Below are 25,292 nucleotides of genomic sequence, written 5' to 3' on the forward strand. Positions count from 1 at the left end.
GCGGTCGTACAACTTATTTTATAACTATTATTAAAATTCCCTTAAAGATATGCAACATTATATTATAGTAAAAGAACTATTTCAATATAGAACATCTTTATAATTATTGTTAAAGACTGTACAGCCGTTGTTCCAAACTAATGTGTCAAGAGCGTCTCGCAAAAGATTCCGCCGTGTAAAATACGCATCTAATTGTATATCGTACCACCATTTTTAAATGAAAATAAATAAATATGCCAAAATTTTATATAACACTATACAAATACATGTTTCAATATAATTCTGAAATAAATGCAAAATGCGATGTTTAATTGGATTTCATTTTGTATTTAAATGTTAAATGAGCGCAGCAAAATAAAATTACCAAGTGCCGCCACCTATTGCTCTGGAGTATAAACTTTTCGCAGACTCCTAAATGGTAATGATTGGAAATTTTGGCTTACAGGCGATTCGAAATTACAAACTAAAAATATTTTTTATAATACCTGTAACTATATAAAGAAAAAATTTTACCAAAATAATATTGAAAAGTACAAATGTATATGCTTATACCAGTTTAACATTACAAATCATACAAGTGTGAAATACTTAAAACAAAAAAAAAGAGCTTAAAGAAAAAAAAATTTTTTATTTTTATTTTACCTTTACTTAAATTCTCAGCGATCTTCTTTTATTGTTGTAAAAAAAAATTTATTTTAATATTTTGTACTTGTAAGCTCAATGGACCAACGAATCTTCTCTCATCGAAACAATAATGACACCAATACCAACAAAACAACGCAGTAAAGCAAAATAAAACAAAAAAAAAAGAAGAAAAAATAATTAACATTAACATTGACAACAGAACGGACAATAAACACCACTGATATTTTGCGTTGCGTTCAATACGTGAATGGAAGGGGATTTATAAAAGTTGTGACAATTTTTTTTCGAATTTATTCGGTCCTAATACCTACAACCTGTTAAAGGTTAACGTATAACAAAAAGCTAATTTAAAAAAAAAAAAAAAGATTTTGTTGACTGAAACCTTAATATTTTCGCGTATTTTTTTTCTTTGTATTTTATTTTCCTTTTGATTAATTTTCGAAAATTCATTTTGTGATTTTCTTTGTTTTTTTTTTGTTTTGGTTTTTATTTCTCACCATACCGCATTCAATTCGTGCGTTGTTTTCGAATTTTTGGAAAAAATTTTCTTTTTTCAATTTTATATTTAAGATATTGTAAAATTTTATTTTTATATACCATATAACAGTTAACGATTATAACAATTCTGTTTAGTAGAACTGAAGCGTTAACAAGGGTAACAACGAATAATTAAACTTATAGGAATAACTGAGATTAATACAATAAAAATATTGGAACAATTTTCTTTTTATTGCAAAATTCAATTTTAAAATTTTGGATATCGGCGATAATATTTTGGAATTATTTTTAAATTAATTGATTTTCCGAAATTTATTAAAAATTTTATTTAATTTTTCAGTGTAAAATTTTTATGGACTATTTTTTAATTAAAATGAGATGATAAAAAAAAATATTGAAAATAAGAAAATTATAATTAAATACAAACTTTTATTTTAATTAACGAAAATAAAAAAAAAAAATAGTGAAAATAAATAGAAAAAAATAGAAGAATTTAAAAAAAAAAATACGAAGAAAATAAAAGGGGAAAAAATAATTTTTTGTTATTTTTAAAATTTTAAAGTGCTTTGTGTTTTTGTTTGTTTTCTTTTTACTTTTTACTTTTTTTTGTTTTTTGATAAAAAGTGAAAACATTTCATAATAGTATCCAATTCATTAAACAATTTTACAACCATAAAGGTGGATAAGTTTTTGGTTTTTCTTTTCTCCTAAAGCAAAAACTCACAAAAAACGATAAACGTTTTTATTTAAACAAAATAAAAAATTCGTTTAGGATTGAAGTGATTTTTTTTTTTGAGAAACAAAAAAACAAAGACTAAATTATTAAAAAAGATCAACAACACAAAAAAATTATAATAAAAAACGAAACATAATGACTTGCCAATTTTTAATTTTGTAATATTTTTAAACTTTTGCATTTCATAAAAAAAAAACTCTTAAAATTTTTTTTCATAATTTCTAATTTAAACCGAAAAATAAATAAATTTAATAAATTTATTAAAAAGTCAAAATATAAAGAACCGGCTATAGATATATAATTAATTATTATATAGTATATAATATAATAAAAAAATATTATATAAGAAAAGACTTAACAAAAAAAAAAAACAAAATAAAAAAAATGGGTCATTTATCAACATCAGAACGTGTTGATGCAACAAAAGTTGTAAAAAATGTTTCATCAAATACAACATCAACATCAAATAATGATAATAATATAATTGTTAAAGATTATATTAAAACAAATAGTGATTTACTTGTTGATAATTGTCAAATTAATAAAACTACAACAATTGATAAAACATTAAAATCACTACAAGAACAACAGCAACAACAAAATGAAAATAATGATAATGATGATGATAATGATAATGATGAACCAATTGGATTATTTTCAGATCAAGAAAATTTCTCTACAACATCATTATTATTACAACAAAATGATCAAAATAATAATACCAATATAAAATTAGTTAATAAAAAAATATTTTTTGAAAATAATAATAATAATATTAATAATGACAATAATAATAATAATAATTTATTAATTAAAGAAAATCAAGAACAAAAATTAGAATTTACTGCTGATCATCGTAATAAAACTGATTTAAATATATATACAGAAGATTTTAAAGGTGATTCAATATTTGGTATTATTAAATTTAAAGCACCATTAAAATGGGATAAAATAATACAAATAACTGCATTACATTTGGTATTTTTCTATGGTATATATGCATATGATTATGATAATCATATATTTTATACAACAATTTGGTGTAAGTATATTATATTTATATAAAAAATTATATTTTATTATATAAAAACTAAAATTAATACTATCATTATTATCCATATTCATTACATAAGACTTTATGTATATGAAATAAATTATTTAATCATGCTATTATCTATTCACTTACAGTAAATCACGTTTAATATCAACCCTATTTAGTATCACAACTCGAGTTAATTCACAAAATTTTTGACAAGAAAAATTTCTATATATTTTTACACATTATTCAAACTTGCTAAATAGAACACTCGCTTAATAGAAATTCTATTAAAATCACGTAATTCTCAACATCAAAATGTCTAATGTCATTTAATTTAGCTCACTTAATCACAAAATTAAAATTTGACAAAAAAAAAAAATTACATCTGTCAGTGAACAGTCATCTTGTTTTATAATGTACCGTTGAAGTAGCTCTCAGTTATGATTTATAAGTGTCATTGTTTACAGTTTTTAGATCTGTTTAAATATTTGTGATTTAAAAATATTTTTAACCTTATTTCAAAGTAAATGCGTAAAAATTTTTATACACTTGCTTAATTTTAGATAATGTAAATTTATCCGAGCACCGCTTAATATCCGAGCACAATTTCCTTAAAATCACAAATTCTTTGACATTTTTCTATGTGTATTAAACGTGTTCGACTCTAATACAAATCCAAATATTGAATATTATTAAAAATTCAATAGGAATTTCATACAGATTTAATTAATATATAAATGATGAAGTAGAATACTAAAACCATCTCAAAATTTTAGGACAAATCAAAAAAAAATTATTATTTGAATTGCACTTTTTACCATTACAATTTTGAAAATTAAATTAATATTTCAATTGAAAGTTGAAAATAATTATTAGTACTCATGTAATTGTTGTACATAAAATTCGTACTTTCTAATTTATACTTTCTGCATTTAAAAATCTAGGTATTTTGGGTAACTATCACAATTATAATAACTAAATTTAAATTGAAGTTGCGAAAAGAGTTTCGGCTGTTAGACAACATTGTTGGGACCAACGGATATGCATATATAAAAGTATAATACTAGATAAACTTTAAATTAATTGTTTAAATTAATATCAGCAAATATATGATAATAAACAAAAGTTCATATTATTTAGCAGTTGCAAAATTTGCCAACTTCATAAACGATAACTGTCTGAACGGCATTGTCTTCCTTTTTGAATTCCATTTTTTTTTGACTTTTTTAAAACGTTCAAATATTTATCCAAAAAACACTCATATAGCATATATGTATTTTTACTCAAATACTCGTACCATTAAGAGTAGAGCAAACAATTGTATAAGAAACATTGGGAGAAAAAAAGCTATTTCATCTTATCTTTTCTTGTGATTTTAACAATTTGAAGCCTAAAAAATTGAAATAGTATTATGTGTATGATTTGTTGAAAACTGTAAAAACAGTTATAATATGTTACATGAATTGTCATTGTATACATGAAATTGACAATATACCGATATACTCAATTTCTGTTCTTATAAGCTGATACACTTCACTTTTTCGACAGAGAAATACATGCTTGATTTTCTAAAAAACTACCAAAGTAACACTAAGTTACGACTGTAGTTTTTAACATTAAATATAATTTTTATCGAATTTTAACATTTTAAAATTTGAATTACTATAAAAAAGGAGGTTTTATTTAAATTAGTCGGCAATTTGTTTAATTGTAATATTTAAAAGTTCTTCACTTAAATCTTTTGATTTAAATAACATTAAATTAATTCTCAAAATACTCGATGCATTTTAAATAATTTGAAAATTAATTTGAAGTATGATACTTAAACCGATTGAATGAAGCTACATATTTTATTCTCAAAAATATATTTAACATTATAAATCACAAATAAACTAGCACATACCTAAATCAACAGTCAATATTAATGGGTTATTTAATTATTGCTACAATCTTACTTCCCATCCGTCTCTTCTACCGCTTCAATATACATACATATGTGTATGTGCATACATAAATACTCTTAAATAAACAATAAACAATTATAATTTGGAAATCTTGGCAAATAAAAACAAAAACCATGTTATTTGAAAAGCCTCCTATTGAATTTAAAATTTTATGAATAATAATTTCACCTTCATTTTTTAAATCTTATTCAAATACATTGAAAAATAAAAAAGCAAATAAAAATTTCCTTTAAATTCACAAACATTTAAGATCATATACGATTATTACGGATTTTGAGTTAGATAAACCCTAAATATCAACAAATTTATCACAAAATTCAGTTAATGAAACTAATTACACAAAACATAAGTCTTAATACTTATCAATTTTATGGTATTTGACATGATCATAAAAATATAAAGAAAGGTTAAAATTAAACTGCAATAATTTTAAAGCTTTAAAAAATTTATTTATCTTAAATCAAGTGAGGTTTTTATTTATTTATGGTTTAATTTTTATTTTTCAATATGTATGTATGTACGTTTTTCGCACACTTCCATTGTGATACTAGAAAAGTAATGGCAATTTTACAACTATCATAAACACTTTTCAATGATTCTTTTTTGTTAAATTTTTGAAAATTGGTAAAATAATAAGATTTTCATCATCTTTAAAACACAATTCGCTAAAAAATACATAAGGCTTAGACTCAATAATATAAGAGAATAGGAAAATATTAAGGTTAGAATGAACGAAAATTAAACTATAAAAAAATTAAACTATGATTTATATATACAAAATATTGTGCATACAGGGTGATTGAAACTCGATGGTACTACCGAAACAAGGTTGAAACGATCAAAAAATACTAGCTCTTCTTCTTGAGTTACGTGACCTCAAAATTGACCTTTCTTTCGATATTATTCTCACAATTTTGTTTATAACTCGGTAAATATTACAAACAAAGTCGACTCACTTTAAAGCTCATAAAATTCTTCTTCCGGCGATGTATCGAGTCTCGGACACTCTATAAAATATAAAAATAAAAGCGTGATATTCTTTTTACAATTAATAAAATTTAAGCTAACATAGGAATGAATGTATATATTCAATGTTTTGCCTTGTAGGAGAATAACCTTTCAGCCTCTTGTTTTCTTTCAAGTCTTATTATATAAAATTACGCCTGTCTGTTATATTATATAGTAGATAAAACGTAATAGAATTGATGCCACAAAAATTTCTATAAACAACAGGTTAATTGCCTTGAATTCATATTTTACATTATTAAACCGTGTATTACATTGAAATACAGGCAACTGTTAAAAAAATTACCCTTCTAATTGCCCCATTCCATTTTTACATGACAATTTCTAAAAAAAAAAACAAAAACATTTAAATCAAAAAAATAAATTATTTAATTTAAATAAAAACAACCTTTGTTGTATGTACCTAATAAGTTCAAATAATTACCAAATATTTGAAAATTTTCAAAAATTAAAATGGCAATATAATTGATTTTTTTTTCGCAATATAAAATTGTAAATTTTAACCTATTTTCAAAAACATATAACCCCAAATACGATATTTTATTGCCAAAATAACCAAAAGACCAAAAATATTATTATATGTATGTATACCTTAATTTTGGGATTTCCATAAAAAAAAAAGAAAACAAAATCTTAGACCCATATGTTGATCAATTTCAATATTTTTTCGCAATATATTATGTATAACGTTTATAACATAAATATAGATAATTAAATATATTTTATATATTTTATCAAAATTTTGCATTATACAATAAAAATATAACAATAATTATCCAATTATTCAATCATCTAAAAAATATTATCTAAACTTATGATAAGTAGTGTATGTATATATGGCTGCTTGAATATACGATAAATTTCAAGGTATAAGTAGATAGGTACTTATATAGAAAAAACTTTCGATTAGCCGGCAGTTTTTTCTTTCTCTTTTTTATTAACTTTTTATTTAAAAAAAAAAGAAAAAATTTACAAATCATATTATGAGTGTATAAAATTTTAATTTTTTAATTATGTAACATGCAAATTTTTTTAAACTCTGGCCAATAAACTTTTAAAATTATACGAAATAGAAAAAAATAGAAAAAAAAATAGTTTTGATTTCCGAAATTTTTTACTTTTTTTTTTGTTTCTTTGCTTTCATTTATGCTTATTTATTATTAGATATTTCAAAAAATTGGAAATTTCCTATGAAGAAATAATTTTAATTCACTCAATTTATATCCGATCGAAGTTCAGAATATTCAAATTATATGCAAAACATTCTAAAAGAATTTCTTTGAACAAAAAAAAAAACGAAAATAAAAATAAAAAATGTTAATGTCTTTTTAAATTTTTTTCAGTTGTTTTTCTTCTCTTTCTTATGTTAGATATTATTAAACAAGTCCCCTAAATTTATTTACATATGTTTGTGTTTTATATTATTTTTATACAAAAGGTCTTTATAATAAAAATTTTAAAATATTTTGAAATAAAAAATAAATAATTCAAATGCGTTGTTCATTTTTATTCGGAGTCCATTTTGCTTAAGTCAATTTACCATGTAATTTTCAAGTTAAATAAGGAACGCAACTCTTCGCTAACACGCAACAAACGCATATGTATTTTGATTTCCTAGATTCTATATTATTCTCTCGCATTTCATTTACTCTTCAGTGTACTCACTCTCATTCACACATTAAGTTGAAAATAGAACAAGAGCGCTTTTGTCAGAATTCGTCAGATTCGACGATTTGATAGCGGAGAAATGTCAGATTTCATATAGAATGCACATATTTCAATAAGACAGTCGAGAATTAAGTGAAATTACCGACTTGAATTTTCAATAACGGAAATAACCTGAATCACTATTTTACCACTGACAGTTTTTTTTTTGACATTATCTGTTTCCATTTGCGTGTGTGACATTATACGGAAAATACTGTACATTTGCTGTTCCGTTGTTGTTCTCACCGCTCTGGTTATGTTTTCACAATTAATTTTTTGCTTGTCCTACTATTTAATAAATGTAAGCACTTCTTAAATGTTTAATCTTAAGGTGTATGACAAGCGGTTGTCAGAAAAAATTTGTTTCCATGAATGTAAATACACCACAAGAAATGCGATAATTTTAATACCACATACCCAATACGGCAACCATTTATATATAAAGAATTAGTGTTCTCATAAGACAATAATTAACAAAATATTATTCACAAAGAGGCAAGAAGAATATTTTTTCATTTTAGTTTACTCCCGAACTCATACATTCATAGGTGTATGATATTCTCTCAATCGAACATTTTCAATAACAATATATTTGAATGTGATGAATATTAAGTAATGATCTGCCGAAAGAATGTAAAAATCTTAGATTTTACTTTAAAAAACTATTATTCTATAGATTATTTTAATAGTTGAACTCAACCCACTTATCTTCAAAGACAATCAACAAAACAAAAAGCAATTTTAAATTATGGAAATGTAATGTACATACATATGTACATACAAAAGATAGGCGAATATTAAAAATGAATAAATAAAATTTTTGAATTACTAAATTTAAAAATTTCCATAAAATGCTTATTGCAAATGTAAAGTTTATTTTAATGGACAACAATCTTATTTTTGCAATTTAACTATTTTAACAGAGTTTTCTTGTCTTTTTTTTTTATATTTATCTTAATTTTAATAAATTAAACCATGACCTATATTTTTCTTATTTTTGTTTTTTTTTTTTGTTTTCTTTTAAGTTTTCTATATAATATAAAGTAATTTTTTTTATAAAGATCGTTAAATTTCTATTGAAAGTTTTCAATAGTTTTATACAGCATGATGTGTTAAACGTTCATTTACACTTTCTTATACATATTTACATATTTATATATACTTTCACTAAAATTGCTTGTAATAATTATGTGTAGAGTCAAATCTACAGATATGTATATACACTCAGAGGCATAAGATTAGCTTACGGGTATTACAATCTTTTGTCATTTACAGTCAAACCTCAATAATACGGATTCCCATAAGACGAAATTCTCTTTAATATTGAAAATGTTTTGAATTGCATTTTTGAGCTCTTAAACCGAACTAAATTCTTTAAAACACGAAAATTTTCACGACATTGTAATAATAATCGCTACTCAAAGCCAAACAATTGTAATTTAAATAACTTCTTTAACATGAAATTTTTGTTCAATTACGAGTGTTTACTAATTCGCAAAAGAAACTGTTTTTTGCATGTAATTAAATGAATTCGAAAGTTATTTTTCGTACCCCTTCACTCTTTAACACGAACAAATTCTATTCCAAAATGGTTATTCGTTTCATGAAGTTCTGACTATGTTATTCTGACTAAAAATGTGTATATAGGTATAAAAATGATTTGACAAAATTAGTTTGGCGTGTTTATAAAAAAAAAATCATATTGTTATCGTATTTATTATCTTTAAAATTATTTGAAATCCTCTAAATTTCCTTTACGTATAAAAAAAAGAAAAAATATATTTTAAAAAATTAAAGCACTTCTTTTATGTCTCACCTTATAATGTAATAAATATTAACATTGAAGACCATAAATTTAAGGTCAAAATTCAATAATTTGAAGATTAAATACTACTTATATAAATCATTTATTATTTTATGTATAATTTACCCAGTTGATGAATAATCCAAGCTATCATGTTATATTTATAACATTGTAACAAAATGTACATACTCGTACATAATAATATATACATATATTATTCAAATATTTATTCACAGGGGTCAGCACAATATCACTTCAATTCAGTTCAATTGACTTTAATTGAATCAAACCAGAAACTGTAATTATGTATTTGAACTGAACGGAAATGCTAAAGAATATTTTATTTAATTGAACTCATCCGATCAATGATCGATGTATCGAAATCGATTTTAAATAAGCATTAGAAAAAATTTTATTCTGTTAAATTGGTACAGTAGAATAAAAATTTGATAAGTGAATATACAAAATACAAAATTATAGTAGGATAAACAATTATAACACGTCACATTTTCTAGGGTATAGTTAGATTCTCAGCTAAATAAACCAGTATAATTCTAAAACACAAAAAATTTATAAAAAAAGAATTCTGCTTAGCCGAACTCGTGCTAAGACAAATAAAATAGGAAATTTAAAAGTTATATACGAGTATTACATAAATAATGCCAGTTTGTTCTTTAAGGTAGGGAACGGAAGTAAGTGCTGTTTTCTTATCCATATATTTTTATGGTAGCAAAGATGAGATTGAGATTTTATTAGCGACACTATTTTACTTATTTTTTGTACTGCTCTGCAAAATTCAATAAAAATGTCTACAATTTTCGACGTCGAGTTTTCTGTTGTAACACACTTTTCCATGCAGGAAAGTGTAAATAAACTATTTTTAGCAACATGTCGATTTGTCGGTCTGTGCGTGCACGCGCGTGTCTCAAGTTCAAGGTTGAACCGATTGTGATGAAATTTTATTGAGTGAGTTTATTTCGACTATGGATTGACTATGAATTGATCAACTTTTGGGATATATCAGGCGTCAGGAACCGATCTGGGGGCTGATTTTACATTTTTACCATATCTACGGAACGAATTGATGAAATTTCTTGAAATTTAATATTTGAGTTCTGGTTGTTAACCAGAGTTCTGTTGGTTGAAGTTACTGACAAACTTTTCGTGTAAATCTGACGAAACTCTACTAAGAGCCAAATTCATATTTTGCCAGGTATGTTAACAGAAAGCTAATTAGTGTCTTTAAAATTGTAAAGAAGTGTTTAAAACGCATTTTCATAATCTTCTGGAATACTTTTACTAATCTAGATAATATACATTGAAGTTTTGGGCTGACCACATCAGGTTTTTTTTGTTGTCATATATGTTTTTCTTCTTTTTTCTAAAATCTGAAGAGAAACAATATACATATATGTGAAAGTGAAAACGTTTGAGGTTTAAATCTGTTTAAAATCTGGCAGCTGACCAAAATTTTTCATTAGAATTTTTTTTAGTTAAAAATCTTAAACTGAGACGATTTATCCGTTTTGAGAAAGTTTTTCGAAACGCGAAAAAACTTCATCAAAACCGGGACGTCTGACTACCCTACATAAACAAAAAAAAAGGTACTAGATGTAGAGGTTAGTTGCATAGATTTTATCAAGGAATTCAATAATAAATTTAACATTAAATTAAGAAAGCAAAAATTTATAAACAAATTTTTAAAAAATTAATTAGAATTAAAGACATAAAAAATTCATTTAACATAATATTAATTATTCCATGACATTATTTTACTTACTAGCTACACTTATTAGCGACATTATATTGAGAAATCTTGTATAACAGGTTAATATTGAAGATTTTCATAAGAAAGAAATCACAAAACTCTTACAAATAGTTTTCAATGTGTTTTTACATTAACACTTAGTAGCTATTAACAATATTTTTATAAATTACAAGCACTCTGTTTTATTCTTCATAATTTTAACTGTTATATAGTTGGGTTTTCTTCTTTTTTCTTATGTTTTTCGTCCATAAAACCCAAAACTCAATGACACACAGCTCTATTTACCTTTTATGGCAATTTTTTTTTTAATTTTTTCTCTTTTTTTTTATATTATTTCATCATGAAATCTTATTTACTTTTTGTTAATTTTTTTTTTCATTTTTAATTTTGTAATATATAAGTATGTATATTAGAGTTTTGGATGCTTCTACATATAGAGATGATGTCGCATTAAAGAAAAATGGGACCATATTAAAAAAATTTAAAAACACACGTGAAAATATCAATGTACACTATTATAAAATTTAAATAGTTTAATGTAGGTGAAGAAAAAATTTTATATATGTATAATATATAGACTTATACCAGAGTAGAGTAAATAAATTAACAATAAAAAATTTTTTTCGAAAATAACATCAGAAGGTGAAAGAAATTTGAAATTATGAAATGCCCACTATAAAAGAGTAACATAATTATTGATTAACATAAATCTATATCAAAATCAATTCTATTGGATTGAATTTTGGTGAAGTGCCATAAATATTAATGGGGTTTACTTGTGCAATGCAATATATTTGTTTTTATTTGTTATCTTATATATTATAAGCATTTATAAAATTTGGTAACACAAATATGATTGAATCCGCGTTTGCAGTTCTAATAAAGATTTGTGTCAAATTTTTGACACCGGAGCTTTTGTTGGCAGCTCTGCTTCAGTAGTTCTATTGCAGCGCAGTTTTAAATAATAAAACCTCCTGGAGTCAGAACTGCAAACGCAAATTCAACCTATTTTTCTCATGAACTCTTATATTAAAACTCATATAAGCCCATATTTTAAAATAAAATTCTTCTGAATTTATTTATAATTTGTTGTGATAGCAATTCTTCCTCAATTTTTAGCCAACTCTCCCTTATTCTCATTTAATAACAAAATGCTCATAATTACAGATTTCCGGAATAATATTGTTTTTTTGTTTCCTTAAAAAAAAGAAAGGTGTAGTATAGTGTTCATTTTATTCGTATAGATTTTTAATTCCATATTTGTTGTTCTTTGGTTAATAATTTTATAATTTTATTTATAAGTTTTTTATTCTATATTTTCATTTCCTTAATTTACCAATGTGAAGCAATTCCAAATTGAGAATACTACTACCATTCTTTCAAATCACAGAAATATTGAAATATTATATTTGATCCTCTTGATTGGAATCAAAACCTGTTGCTTCAAGAGATCAACAACAAGTTCTCTTCAATAAGTTTTTTATTGCCTCTTAATACAGAATATTTATTATTAAACATCATAATTTCCTATATTAATATATGTACATATATGTAAACTCCTTAAATTATCGATTAAAATAAAATATAAAAATGAGGATAATTGAATGAACCGTATAATTTTATTACCGGTTAAATACGTGTTACATAATAAGAAATAAGGAAATGGGAGAAAAAAAAAGGAAAAATATTATGTATACTTGAAGGTTTTTTTGGCAAAGAAAGTTTTGCAAATATCATCTTGTTCCTAAACTTTTCGTTATAGGAACTATATATGCATATAAACACACAAAAACATTAGTTACAATACATTGTTACGCAGTATACGTACGCAGCATAAGCAATAAATAATGCCATTACTTTCACCTTTCGCATATTATTCACGTTCAATAAACAAGAAAAACGAAATTATTTTTAGCAAACTCTAACCTTCAAGCTTTTGCATCTTAGCGTGTAAGCGCGCATGTTTTTTCAAATTCGGAAAATAAAATTTACTTCAAATTAGATGACATAAAAATAAATTAATTTTAATTTTAAAATTTTTAACACAATAATATGACAAATCTCGTGTTGTCAAAATTTATAGTAATACTCAATATTTTGAATAGAAAACATCGGTTAACAAAAAGAGTGTGGACAAAGAAATTGAACTGGTAATAAGAAACTTAAACTTGTATAATCCTCATAAGTGCAAAGCTCTTGTGTAACATCAACAGCTCTTGTGACTTAAAAAATTTGAAAAACACTGGTGTCCATCTTTGAAAAAAATCATACTTAAAAAAATTTATTTAATTATTGCAATTAATTTTCATGGACTTATAGAAACAAAAAAAAAACCGGAGAATAATGGATAAAACTAAAAGAAAATGCTTTCAATCATTTTTAAGAAATTCTTTTACTTGCAACAATAAATTCATAAAAAAAACCAACACCAGCAACAGCAATAATAATTCGAGGAATCAAGTATTTAAACTTTAAATCACATTGAATTTCTGGTATTACAGGGAAAAAAATCATGAACCAAGGTTATGTTAATCTTAAATTTAAAGGAGTGCTTTACAGAGTCATGTACGCTTAAACTTTACCTATAAATGAATTATGTTTTAATTTAAGAGAAAAAAAAACAAAAAAAGACAAGGAAAGAATTTTGGGTTAATAAAAAAACTGGAAATAAAATTTGGATTTTTCTTTTATACACCTGGAGGAAAACCCATTATAAATTTTAACTCGTATAACTTAATATTCATGGTTATAGTTTTCTTTAAAGAAGTACTAAAATTGACTTGAATTTTAAGGAACACCAAAGCTAAAATGAGAATAAATTATATGTGACCGTATTAGTTGTGTGGCGGCCATACATTTTAACGAATGAATGATTCATATGGATATTCCGGTAACAGTTTTCTAAATATTGGCTAATGCTTATAAAATAATTCTTGTTAAATTTAATCGCGCTCCACTTGGGAACAAATAGCATGTCTTTGAAAACTATACTCTATTTGATTTAAGAACTTTAACTTGACTTTAGATTAAGTTTTATAAGTAATTAATTTACCATGGCGGATGGCTATAGCCTGCCGTAGTTTTTTCTTTATATTATACTTTTAAAGTTGTCGACACTCATAATTTATTTTTGCTTCAATATTGATATAATTATACGAATATAAATATGTATGGTGATTGATATGGAATATTAATTATTGAATATAATTTTTACAATGATCTAACATCCCAAGAGCCTTTTGCATTGGAGTTGCCATAACCGCTGCACCATTGGTCACATAAAATTTGTTTACTTTAACATATTAATATTTTCTGAGACACGATTAAATTATTATGAAAATAATTTGTTGAAACAAAAACTTAAAATTCAAATTACTTAAATTCTAGCATTAATATTTGAAACGTAATTAAATAAATTTAAATAAGAAAACGAAAAGAAATAATATAGAATATTTTAATTAATTCTAAAATTAAAGAATAAAATAAACGAAATATTTATAAAATTAATAAAAATTTATTCGTGTATCATACATAAATACAAAGCAAGTGAATTGGATACGATAAAATCTTGTTTAATAAATATTCTAAATTAAAAATAAAATTTATAAGAGTTCTAAACCTTTGAACATATGCATGTGAATGGAGAGAATTCTTAATAATAATGAGAAAGTCACTAAATAATAAGCTCAGGGTAAATGGTTTAGTTTTCCCAAAATTAAAATTTTATGCTTAAGTATTCCACTCCGAATTGCTCTAATAATCAAGAATAGAATGCTCTAATATTGAAGCTTTAATATTAAAATCATACATTCAAAATTAAAGAAAATTTTTGATATTTAGGACTAGCTAAATGAATATCTATTTGTACTAGTTCCTGATAAGAATTAAAAATTAAGAATTTTTTGTATTTTAAAAGCAATTGAAAAATATTTCTTGTTCTTTGTTTAAATTAATAAATTTAAAAAATTTAAACTGTGAAGAAACTATTTCGAAGCTTGTTTGGGATCTTCACAAATATTTTAATATACGTTAATATGTATAAATATACTCATATTATAAATTTTAATTAGCATAATTTTCAGCAAATATTTTAAAAAATAATCTCTTTTATACATTCATAAGTATTTCTTATTTAAATTTTTGTTTAATTATTTATTAAAATACAAAACTTATTAATAATTTATTGAGTATAATAATCATAATTAATATAAACTAAATATGTATGTATGTATAAATAATTATAAATTAAATTCGAATCCTCAAAATTATTATTTCTGTGTATATTTACTTATGTTCAATAAGTATAAAAAATTTAGAAATACAAGTAGATATTCATATTTACATAATATTATACCACAAGTTGTCTATTTTACCTTGACAATAATATTCGAACAGGTTTATTTTGAATCCTTCTCAAATAAATGCGTTTTAAATTATTAAAACTAATAATAATGATTAATGAAAACCATACAATAGAGGAACGTGTACAAATAATGTTAGAGCGTGTAAAATTGAATTTTAAAATTTTGGATTAACAAAAATGTGATTAGGTTCGAATCAAATTATGGATGAATTAAATTACCAATTTAAATCATTTTTGTATGAGAATTAAAATAAAATAGTGATAGAATTTTATATTTTTATAAAAATCATTTTTATATTTATTTAAATTTTCTTGTTTTACTCAAGTTGATTATTAAATGTGTAAGATAGAATTTATTTTCGTAATATTGTACACATTGAAATTTTTATCAATACTGACTAATAATTTTGACAAAATCATAATCTACATCTAAGGGGTGGGGTGTCTCATATCTAAATACAACAATAAATCCATACAATGGCATATTTAGTCTATATAATGGCTCTAAATAAGCCATTGTATAAAATCTCATTAGTAGGCAAAAGTTTTGTGTTGAGACTATATCCACAGCTCAACAGTTTGCTATTTATAGGAACCTAAAGTCTATCTCGACTGCTTCTTTTGTTTATACTTATTGATATTTTTAAGTATATAACTCAATTTCTATTTAAAATTTATAACTGAGTTTGCTTTGAGGATTTTATAAATTTTTGGAATATATCAGATTTCCAGAATTGGATCTTTGGCCGATTTAAGGTTTGACAACTGTTTTGAAGAAAATAATCAGCGGATTTTACTGAAATTTTCTATATATGTTCCGCCTGCCAATACAACAAGTCAACTAATTTTTTAAGGAAGTCTGGTGTCAGCAAGTGGATGCTTACTATGCTTTCACATTTTTGCTTGTATACAGAGAAATATTCAACCAATTTACTTACAATTAGCTATATTTTAATAGATATTTAAATTCTATGATCATTAAAAGAATGAACCAGTAAATTTTTCAGGAATATATCAGGTTTGGAAGGTAAAACCAAAGGTCAAATTTATATATTTGCTCATCTCAGGGACAAATCGACGGAATTTTTTAAAATTTAATATTTGACTCCTGGTTGTTAAAGAAATTTACTGGAAAATTTTGCAAGGGATTGGGTAACCGAAAATGAATCTCAACTAAGAATCAAATTTACATTTTTCTAGATACATTAACTAAAGCTTAATTTCTATCACTCATAGAATTTAAAATAAATATTTAAAGAAAATTTTCATAATTTTATGCAAAACTTTAATATAACGTGGTCGGTAATGTCCTGTTCAGATTTTTTTATTAAAACACACTTTCCCACATGCATTTCTTTTGACTTAAAATTAATATCTTTTGACATTTCGAATAAAAAAAACTTAAAATATTAGAATTTTTTGTTTTCTCATATTATATGTATTCCTGTATATATTTTTGTTTTTGGGTTTAAAAAACTCGATACTTATTTCGGTAAAAAAATAATATCTTTTTGGGACTATACCGCCATCTATTGAATATTTTTTTAGAACCAGGTCCTACTTTCAGTTAAATACTAAGCTCAAATAAAATATCATTTCTCATCAAATTTAAATATGTCTTTAAAATAAAATAAATACTGTGGTATTACAAAATTTTGGAGTACATAAATATGTGAATACAGCATAATTAACCCTACTACTAATATTACTTATTGCTATAACAATAGTATTCTTAAGCTTTCAAGTGAATTAAAGCAGAATTACTAGTAATTAATAATATTATGCAAAAATTGTTTATTCAAAAATACTCAAAAACTATACTTACACATACAACCATTCGTAAACATATTGTATTGGTAAGCCTTATGGATGATTTCTTATTGTTGAAATGAGAATGAGTGAGCACTTTTTTATCATCATCTGAAAAAAAAAAATATTATGACAATTCAAAAATTTTGTTTTTATTTTTAATTTTATTTTTTAACAATCAGGTTTTTTTCCACAGCGTTTTTAATTTTTCAATACAAAATTTTTGGCTTTAAACATTTTTTCACCTCCTTTTAATTTTTTAAAGTTTATTACCTTTTTTGAATAAAAATTTTTTCTTTAAATAAATTTCAAATTAATAAAAAATGACGAAGCAAATTTTTTTTTTTATGTCGAAATTTTTGAAAAAAGTGAACTTAAATGCAATTTTTTATTTCTATTATTAGATGCCTATTTTAAGGTCAATATTGAATGATAAATTGATAAGTTATGGTATCATATTAATTACATACAAAACAATGTTATTATAAGAAACGGTTTAAGGTTTTTTTTTAAATATAAATTACTTGCATATTATCACAGTAATTATCACATCTGTTGCACAGCATATTTCCCAGATATTTTTATGAAATTTTAAAGACATATTGAATTGATTCAGTTAATATTCCTGTTAAGATATTAATAACCACCGAATTTTTCTATAAAAATATATGTTAGAGCGAATATATGGAGACAGATCGTGGAATTTTAGCTTCCTGACGGGACACAGCAAGCCTAAGAAGTAACTTAGCAAAGCAGATTTAGGGCTACTGGTTCTTGTAGGTTCTAGGTAAATGGAAAGGAGCACCTCGCCAATGAGTCGGAGGGTTGATCTATATTAAATGGGACTGATTGTGTGTACCTCGCTAGTGTTAGTATTTCCCTTGAAAAGTTGCTCAAATTCATCAGAAGTGCTGGTTTCGGGAGGCCAAAGGCATCCGTGGGAAGATGCTCACAATGCACAATAATAAAGGCCGTGGTGCCTCATCGCTCCAATCTGCAATCTACAATAAGAACAGTTATACACAAAATAAGATTTAATATGAATGAAAATATTCAAAATTGAATACAAGAAAATATGAATTTACACCTTTATAATGAAAAATTTGCTATAAAATTTCTCATTTCTTATTTAAAGTGATTCCATCTAAAAATCAAAGTCCATTAGGTAATTCATAAATAAATTCAAAAAACTCTACCCGAAATTTGCTTTATGACAAAAAATGTTACAGTCAAAACATCTTTCAGTTTATATATATAAGCTTTACCTATACTACAATTAATTAATTCAAAGCAATTTAATTCAAAATAAAAACAGGATTAATCAAAATTTATATACAATAGATCTTAAAATAAAAATCTTGTTCAATACATTAAAAATCTTGTTGTTGTATTATAGACAAAGGTAAGAATAACTTAGAACGGAAATATTATATGACGTAAAATAAATTTTATCTATTTTAAAAAGAAAAAACAAAAACAGTCAAGTGGAATAAACCGAAATAATAAAAAAAACTAAAAATTAAATTTATTTATTCAATATGTTTTTTTTTTATTTATTTTATATAGATTACTATTTTTTAACCTTGAATTATTCTATTTTATTAATTTTTTTTCTAATTTTAATAATTAAGTATAATTTGATAGTTCTTTTCTAAAAACTTAATTTAAACAAGTTAAAAAAGTTAAATTTAGTCTACGCCTAAAACTGAATTCGCACCCAACTTAACTGTCTTAACACGTAACTAAAAAATTTTTATACTCCGTAAAAGTAGAGAGACTTTTTTTGTGGAGTTTTCAAGAACTTATTAGAATATATGGTTAGTTTGATGATTAATTTTGTCGGTGAGGTAAGTTAGCCGTATCCTGATTAGTATTAATTTATCGTTTAATACTACCACTGTCCTATGACCAACAGGTCGTCATCAAATGTTCGATTCCAGGTCGCCTATCTAAGCCACCAAGTTCTTTTGAGCAATCTCTCAAAATTTGTCATTCGGCCCCTCCTAGAAAAACACTAACAGTATAATACTACAAAATAATCAACTACATCTTCTCAACTACATCTCTTGGTAATTGTGACACAATACATTCAAGAGCATATTAGCTCAATTAACAATTACAAAAATTCTTCATAAATTTAGTAGGAGTATAAGTGAAGGGCTCAGAAGCAACGCGGTCTAACCTTTATTTCCAAAATTTTGGCCACAAGACCACTTTTGCACTAGAAAAAATTAAATTTTGCCAAAAAAAAAAAATAATGGAATGTAGGAAATATATTTGATTTTTTTGTCTACAAAATTAAATTTAGGACCTAATTTTATATAAATTTCTAACAGAAAAGCAAACATTGGGAATAAAGTTTAAGCCATTTTGCTTCTGAGCTCCTCGTAAATTAAACAAAAACGTAAAATTCTCATATAACGGGTACCTAAAATTTATGGAAGATACCTATTTCAAACTATATAATTATACCTTAAAAATTTACCTAAAACTATATAATTACAATCAAATTTAATAGATTGAATGAGCACAAAATAGGTACAATTTAAAGTAGAATTTTACATGCCGTACGAGCATATACAAATATTTTTATATGCCGTATATTTCTGCGCAGTATACCTTTTTCTGAGTCTGAGGCTTTGAACACTTTTCGAAAAAGTTAACTAAAAAATTTATTGTTATGAAAATGTTTCATAACTTTTTTCCGAATTTATGGCCGCACATATATATTTTTTGTTGATTTTGTTCGGACCCTTCTTGAAACCCATTTAAAAGGCCCGTTTAATAAATGATTTTTTTTTGGGAGTCTCACAGTTTTAGAAAAAAATTTTCAGAACACTTCATGATTATTTTCTCCGTTTGTAGTGTTGACAGAGAGACAAACATAGACAACAAACAAACCGAAATTGATATAAGCATTTTTTTTACATTGTTTGGAAAAATTAAAAGTAATTTGAAATTTATAAGAAAAAAATATTAGAATTTAAACAAATATCAATCATATTAGACACATTTGTATTTACTAATCAAAAGTCATTCTAAAAATGGATAACTTCAGAAATTTTCTAAAAATAAGTAGCCTTGTTAGAAAACGTGAGATTTACATGCATTCTAATGCGTTTACTTATATTACAATGTAAATAAATTTTGTGGTTGATCAAAAGCAAAAATATTACTTAATAATTTATTCTCACTTGTCTTGCAGGAAATTATATACTTACATATTAATTTTCCTTTATTTTATATTTTTGTTTAAATAGATACTTCAAAAAGTACTTGAAAATTAAGTAACTGTAAATTATAAAATTACTTAATAACAATTCTATTTATTTATTTAGCATTAATTCAAAAGAATTGTATTTATATTTGAAAAAAAAAACCCCTTTGTAAATTTTATTATAATGAACAATTTATTTGTTTTAAAATTTTCATTATAAATATTGGTTTGAGTCTAATGTATAGCGGTGCAGTTCAAGTATTTCAAATTCATAATAAATGTACTTAGATCTAAATACGTGTTATACTGATGATATAAGAATTAGTCATTAACATTTACAACTGACTCAAATGCATTTTATTTTTTTATTTAGATTTATTTTACAAAAATTTCAGGAAAATTATTGTAATAATTGTAATAATAAATTGTACTATTGTAATAAATAGTACTATTATAATAATAATACTTAATACTACAAGTACTTCGAAATTTCGTTACTATTTTTACTGTTGTAACTGAAATTCATTATTTTTAATTTGAATCCAAATATTTTAATTTCATTTATTCTAGTTTATATGTAAGATTTATTTTAACTTTACATAGCTACATGAAGAAATGCACAATATTTGCCTATATATTTCAACATAAAACATATTATATACTAATTAAAATAAATGTGTATACATGTAGTTATCCGTAATCCTTGAAATTCATTATACTATATGGAGTACATAAATTCGTTACTATAATGGTTACTTTATGTGCATGACAATCTAATTAACATATAACAGTAAATTTAATTAATAATATAAGAAAAAATCGTCAATTTTTTTTCTCTTTTCATTTATTTATTTAGCGGTGAAAATTTCAAGACAAAATAAACATGTTTAAAAGTTACTAAGAGCATAATTATATACCCACCATATTTATGTGTATTATAATATAAGTACGTGTGTAAATGAATAAAAATGAAGTATGTATATATATACAAAATGAAATGAAATTAAAATTTCGACAAAAAAAAAATAACAAAAAATATTTTACCATCATAAAATAGTTTTGAAATCATTCATAAACTCTTCATAAATATATATATATACATATATATACAAAACGTTCATAATTATAGCCAAAAATGTGCTGTTCGTATAAAATCTGACCATATCTGTATTACACTCATATATGGTCATGTTACTTTCCTTTCACGTTCAAGATAGACCAACGTGTTTAAGACAATATTAAATTTTTATTATTTAACCATTACTTAACATGAAAACCTTATTATATCTGTAATAATGTATGAAGTAATAACATATACTATAAAAATGGGTTTCAGCGCATTGTAAATTATTGATTTAATTAAATAACAATTGACATTAACAATTTCTGCTATTATCTGTTCAAAAATAATAATTGTAATTATAACTCGTTAAATTAAATGCTAAATTAATAAAAGAAAAATAATAAATATTCTTAAGAGATAATACTAAAATTGATGATTGATGATAATTAATAAACAAATATGCAAATAAAAAGTTAGTACATAAAAACTAGTAGGAAGAGGTTAAACTTTTATTCATATGAAACGAAACAAGTCAAATTAATTTAGATATTTTGATGACACCTAGAAAAAATCTTATGCACAATTCGATTATTGTATTCTAACAATAAAATATCGCACCACCCATTTTAATAGAGTAATTGAATAGATAGATTGAATAGAGTAAACCATAAATCTTTTCAAAAACACAGTAAATTGCGACAATGCAGTCGAATCTACGGTATATTTGTATTCTTAAACAAATGTAGCAAATTCAATATTGTATATTAAAGTTTATAAATATTGCTAATTTGTCAGCAATATCATGAACTTTTCTGAATAGCGTAGTAAAATCACATTAACTGTTTTGTTTTTATTGAATTGTCAAAAATATATTGCATATCTGTCATGTTGCATATATTTTTTGCAGTATTGCGTTAACGAAAGTATTGCGTTTATATTAGATTTTTGTATGATAAATAGATTTAAAAATCTAATTTTGAGAGACATTTTCTCTCAAAACTATGTTGCTTTTAAATGCTTTTTAAAATTTGTTATAGAAATTTTCGAGATTTGCAATATTTTATGAATTTATTCAAAACTTACGTCATCCTTATATCTTACAAGTATATTATGTTTACAAACAAAAAAAAATCTGGTCAGCACATAACCGACCGCATTGTATATTGTCTAGTTAAATGAAAGGGTTACAGAATATTATAAAAAGGTCTGTTAAATACTTCTTTCCAATTTTTAGGACATTAGTAAGCTTATAGTTAACATACCTAGAAAAATGTAAATTTTGCACTTAGTAGAGTTTCGCTTTATGCTACCCGAATTCCCAGAAAAGCTCGCCAGTTAACCAGAACTCAAATATTAAATTTCAAGAAATTCCATCAATTCGTTCCGTAGATATGGTGCAAAATGTAAAATCGACCCGCAAATCAGTTTTCGAGCCCTGATCTTTCCAAAAAATTTATATGTTCATTGTTTCAATACGAGGAATTCAAATATTAAATTTTAATGAAATCGGTCAATTATTTCTCTATATATACGCAAAAATGTATATTTTTTGCCCGTAGTAAACGTCCAGATGCCTGATTTCTTCCAAAATTTAGAAATTTTTGCGGACGGTGGAGAAAAGCTTATATATGAAATTTCAAGTAAATCGATTGAATACTTTCTTCAAAATGTTCAAAAATGTAAAACAGGCCCGCAAAAAAGTGCAGTTCCCGAGGCCTGATATATCCCAAAAGTTGATCAATCCGTGGCATGGTATGGAAATAAACTTACATATAAAATTTCATCAAAATCGGTTCAGCAGAACTTGAGATACATGCGTGCACACACAGAATATGATCGTAGAACAAAATCAACTTTGATGAAGTGCATGATTATGTTGTTCACTAAATATGTATTACAAATGAAATGTCTTTTCTGAGTCAAAAGAATTTTCGAAAATATTTTGGGGGAAAGAACAAAAACTTTAAAATGCCCTCCTCAAAATCGTCATTTTCGACTTACGATAATTTCGTACACAGGTTGCATGATTCATATTGAAGCATTCTTATTCCTTTTTTATTTGATCAAAATTTAATTTTTTATTTTTGTATGTTTTATTTCTTCTTTTCTTTATAAATCATGTATAGCCTTTACTACTGGTGGTATAGCTGGATTGGGTGTAACAGGAGGTGCCCATAGATTATGGACTCATAGATCATATAAAGCTAATACACTATTGAGAGCAATTCTTATGTGTTGTTTTTCACTTGCAGGACAGGTAAATTTATATTGTATTTTTTTTAACTTTAATTTAAGCATAAACTTTTAATAAAATTGTTTTTTTTTTTCTTTTCTATATAATTTCTCATTATATAAAGAATACATTATTTGATTGGGTAAGAGATCATCGAGTACATCATAAATATTCAGAAACAGATGCTGATCCACATAATTCAAATCGTGGTTTCTTTTTTGCTCATGTTGGTTGGTTAATGATGCATAAACATCCAGATGTTATAAAACGTGGACGTCAAATTGATATGTCAGATGTTTTAAATGATCCAGTTGTACAATTTCATCAAAAATATTTTATACCATTGAAAATGTTATTATGTTTTATAATACCAACAATAATACCAGTATATTTTTGGAATGAAACATGGGAAGCTTCTATTATACAACAATGTATATTCCGTTATGTATCTAGTTTACATTTTACATGGTCTGTAAATAGTGCAGCACATATGTGGGGATATCGTCCATACGACAGGTATATAATAAATTTTATAATTGATTTTAATTTTTTTTTTATACGAACTAGAATCAATGACTATAACATAATATATTTGTTCTTTTTTTTTTTTAAATATATAGACGAATTAATCCAAGTGAAAATCGTTTTGTATCAGTTATTGCAATGGGTGAAGGATGGCATAATTATCATCATGTATTCCCATGGGATTATAAAGCAGCTGAATTGGGAAATTATAAATTAAATTTAACAACAATGTGGTTAGATATATTCGCAAAATTAGGTTGGGCATGGGATATGAAACAACCATCAGAAGAATTAATAAAACGTACTATTGTTAAATATGGTGATGGTACACATCCAATATATGGTGATCAATATCATGATCATCAACATGTTGAAGAAGTACCAGTACCAAAAGATGATGATACATCAAATTTAATAATATATAATAGAAAATCTGAATAATATTATATATATATATATATATATATATATATATAATTGTATAAATAATTAATAAATATATTTTATATGACATATTATATATTTATATATTTACTCATAACCATGTATTGTGTATAATAATCATATATAATAATTAAATAATTAAATTGTGTGTGAACGAAAAAATTTTAAATTAAAAAAAAAAACGATTTCGTATATAGGAGTAAATAGGAAAAAATTTTTTTATAATTTTTTTTTAAATTTTATCAAAAAAAAAAATTAAAAATTATAAAGACTATTTTTTGTTTATTATTTTAAATTATTTAACTTTGTTCTTTTGATAATTAATTAATAATAATTATTAAAAAGAAATTAAATTAGGGTAAAAAAAAATTATCTACTCTTCCTTAACAAAAAAAAAAACATTCATTTTTAATTCTCAATTTCTAAATATTTTTATTTTTTTTTTATTTTT

The 25,292-nt window shown here is 24.2% G+C and overlaps 1 protein-coding gene across 1 annotated transcript; it reads left to right on the forward strand.

Moving 5' to 3' along the window:
• The first annotated feature begins 754 nt into the window (after positions 1-754).
• On the forward strand, positions 755-24,885 carry LOC129613388 (acyl-CoA Delta-9 desaturase). Its single transcript, XM_055527428.1, has 5 exons — positions 755-782; positions 2,718-2,921; positions 23,766-23,896; positions 23,997-24,388; positions 24,493-24,885. Exons 1-5 carry the CDS (start codon positions 755-757, stop codon positions 24,836-24,838), a joined length of 1,101 nt encoding a protein of 366 aa, XP_055383403.1. The 3' UTR covers positions 24,839-24,885.
• The last annotated feature ends 407 nt before the right edge of the window (positions 24,886-25,292 follow it).

The sequence above is a fragment of the Condylostylus longicornis genome, unplaced genomic scaffold (genome assembly GCF_029603195.1).
Source record: "Condylostylus longicornis isolate FDR11 unplaced genomic scaffold, ASM2960319v2 ptg000004l, whole genome shotgun sequence".
NCBI classification, from domain to species: domain Eukaryota; kingdom Metazoa; phylum Arthropoda; class Insecta; order Diptera; family Dolichopodidae; genus Condylostylus; species Condylostylus longicornis.

Coding starts and splice junctions, on each gene's coding strand:
- LOC129613388 (XM_055527428.1), top strand. CDS start 755: ATGACACCAATACCAACAAAACAACGCA. Junction 783..2,717: donor AATACCAACAAAACAACGCA/GTAAAGCAAAAT, acceptor AACAAAAATTAG/AATTTACTGCTGATCATCGT. Junction 24,389..24,492: donor GGATATCGTCCATACGACAG/GTATATAATAAA, acceptor TTAAATATATAG/ACGAATTAATCCAAGTGAAA.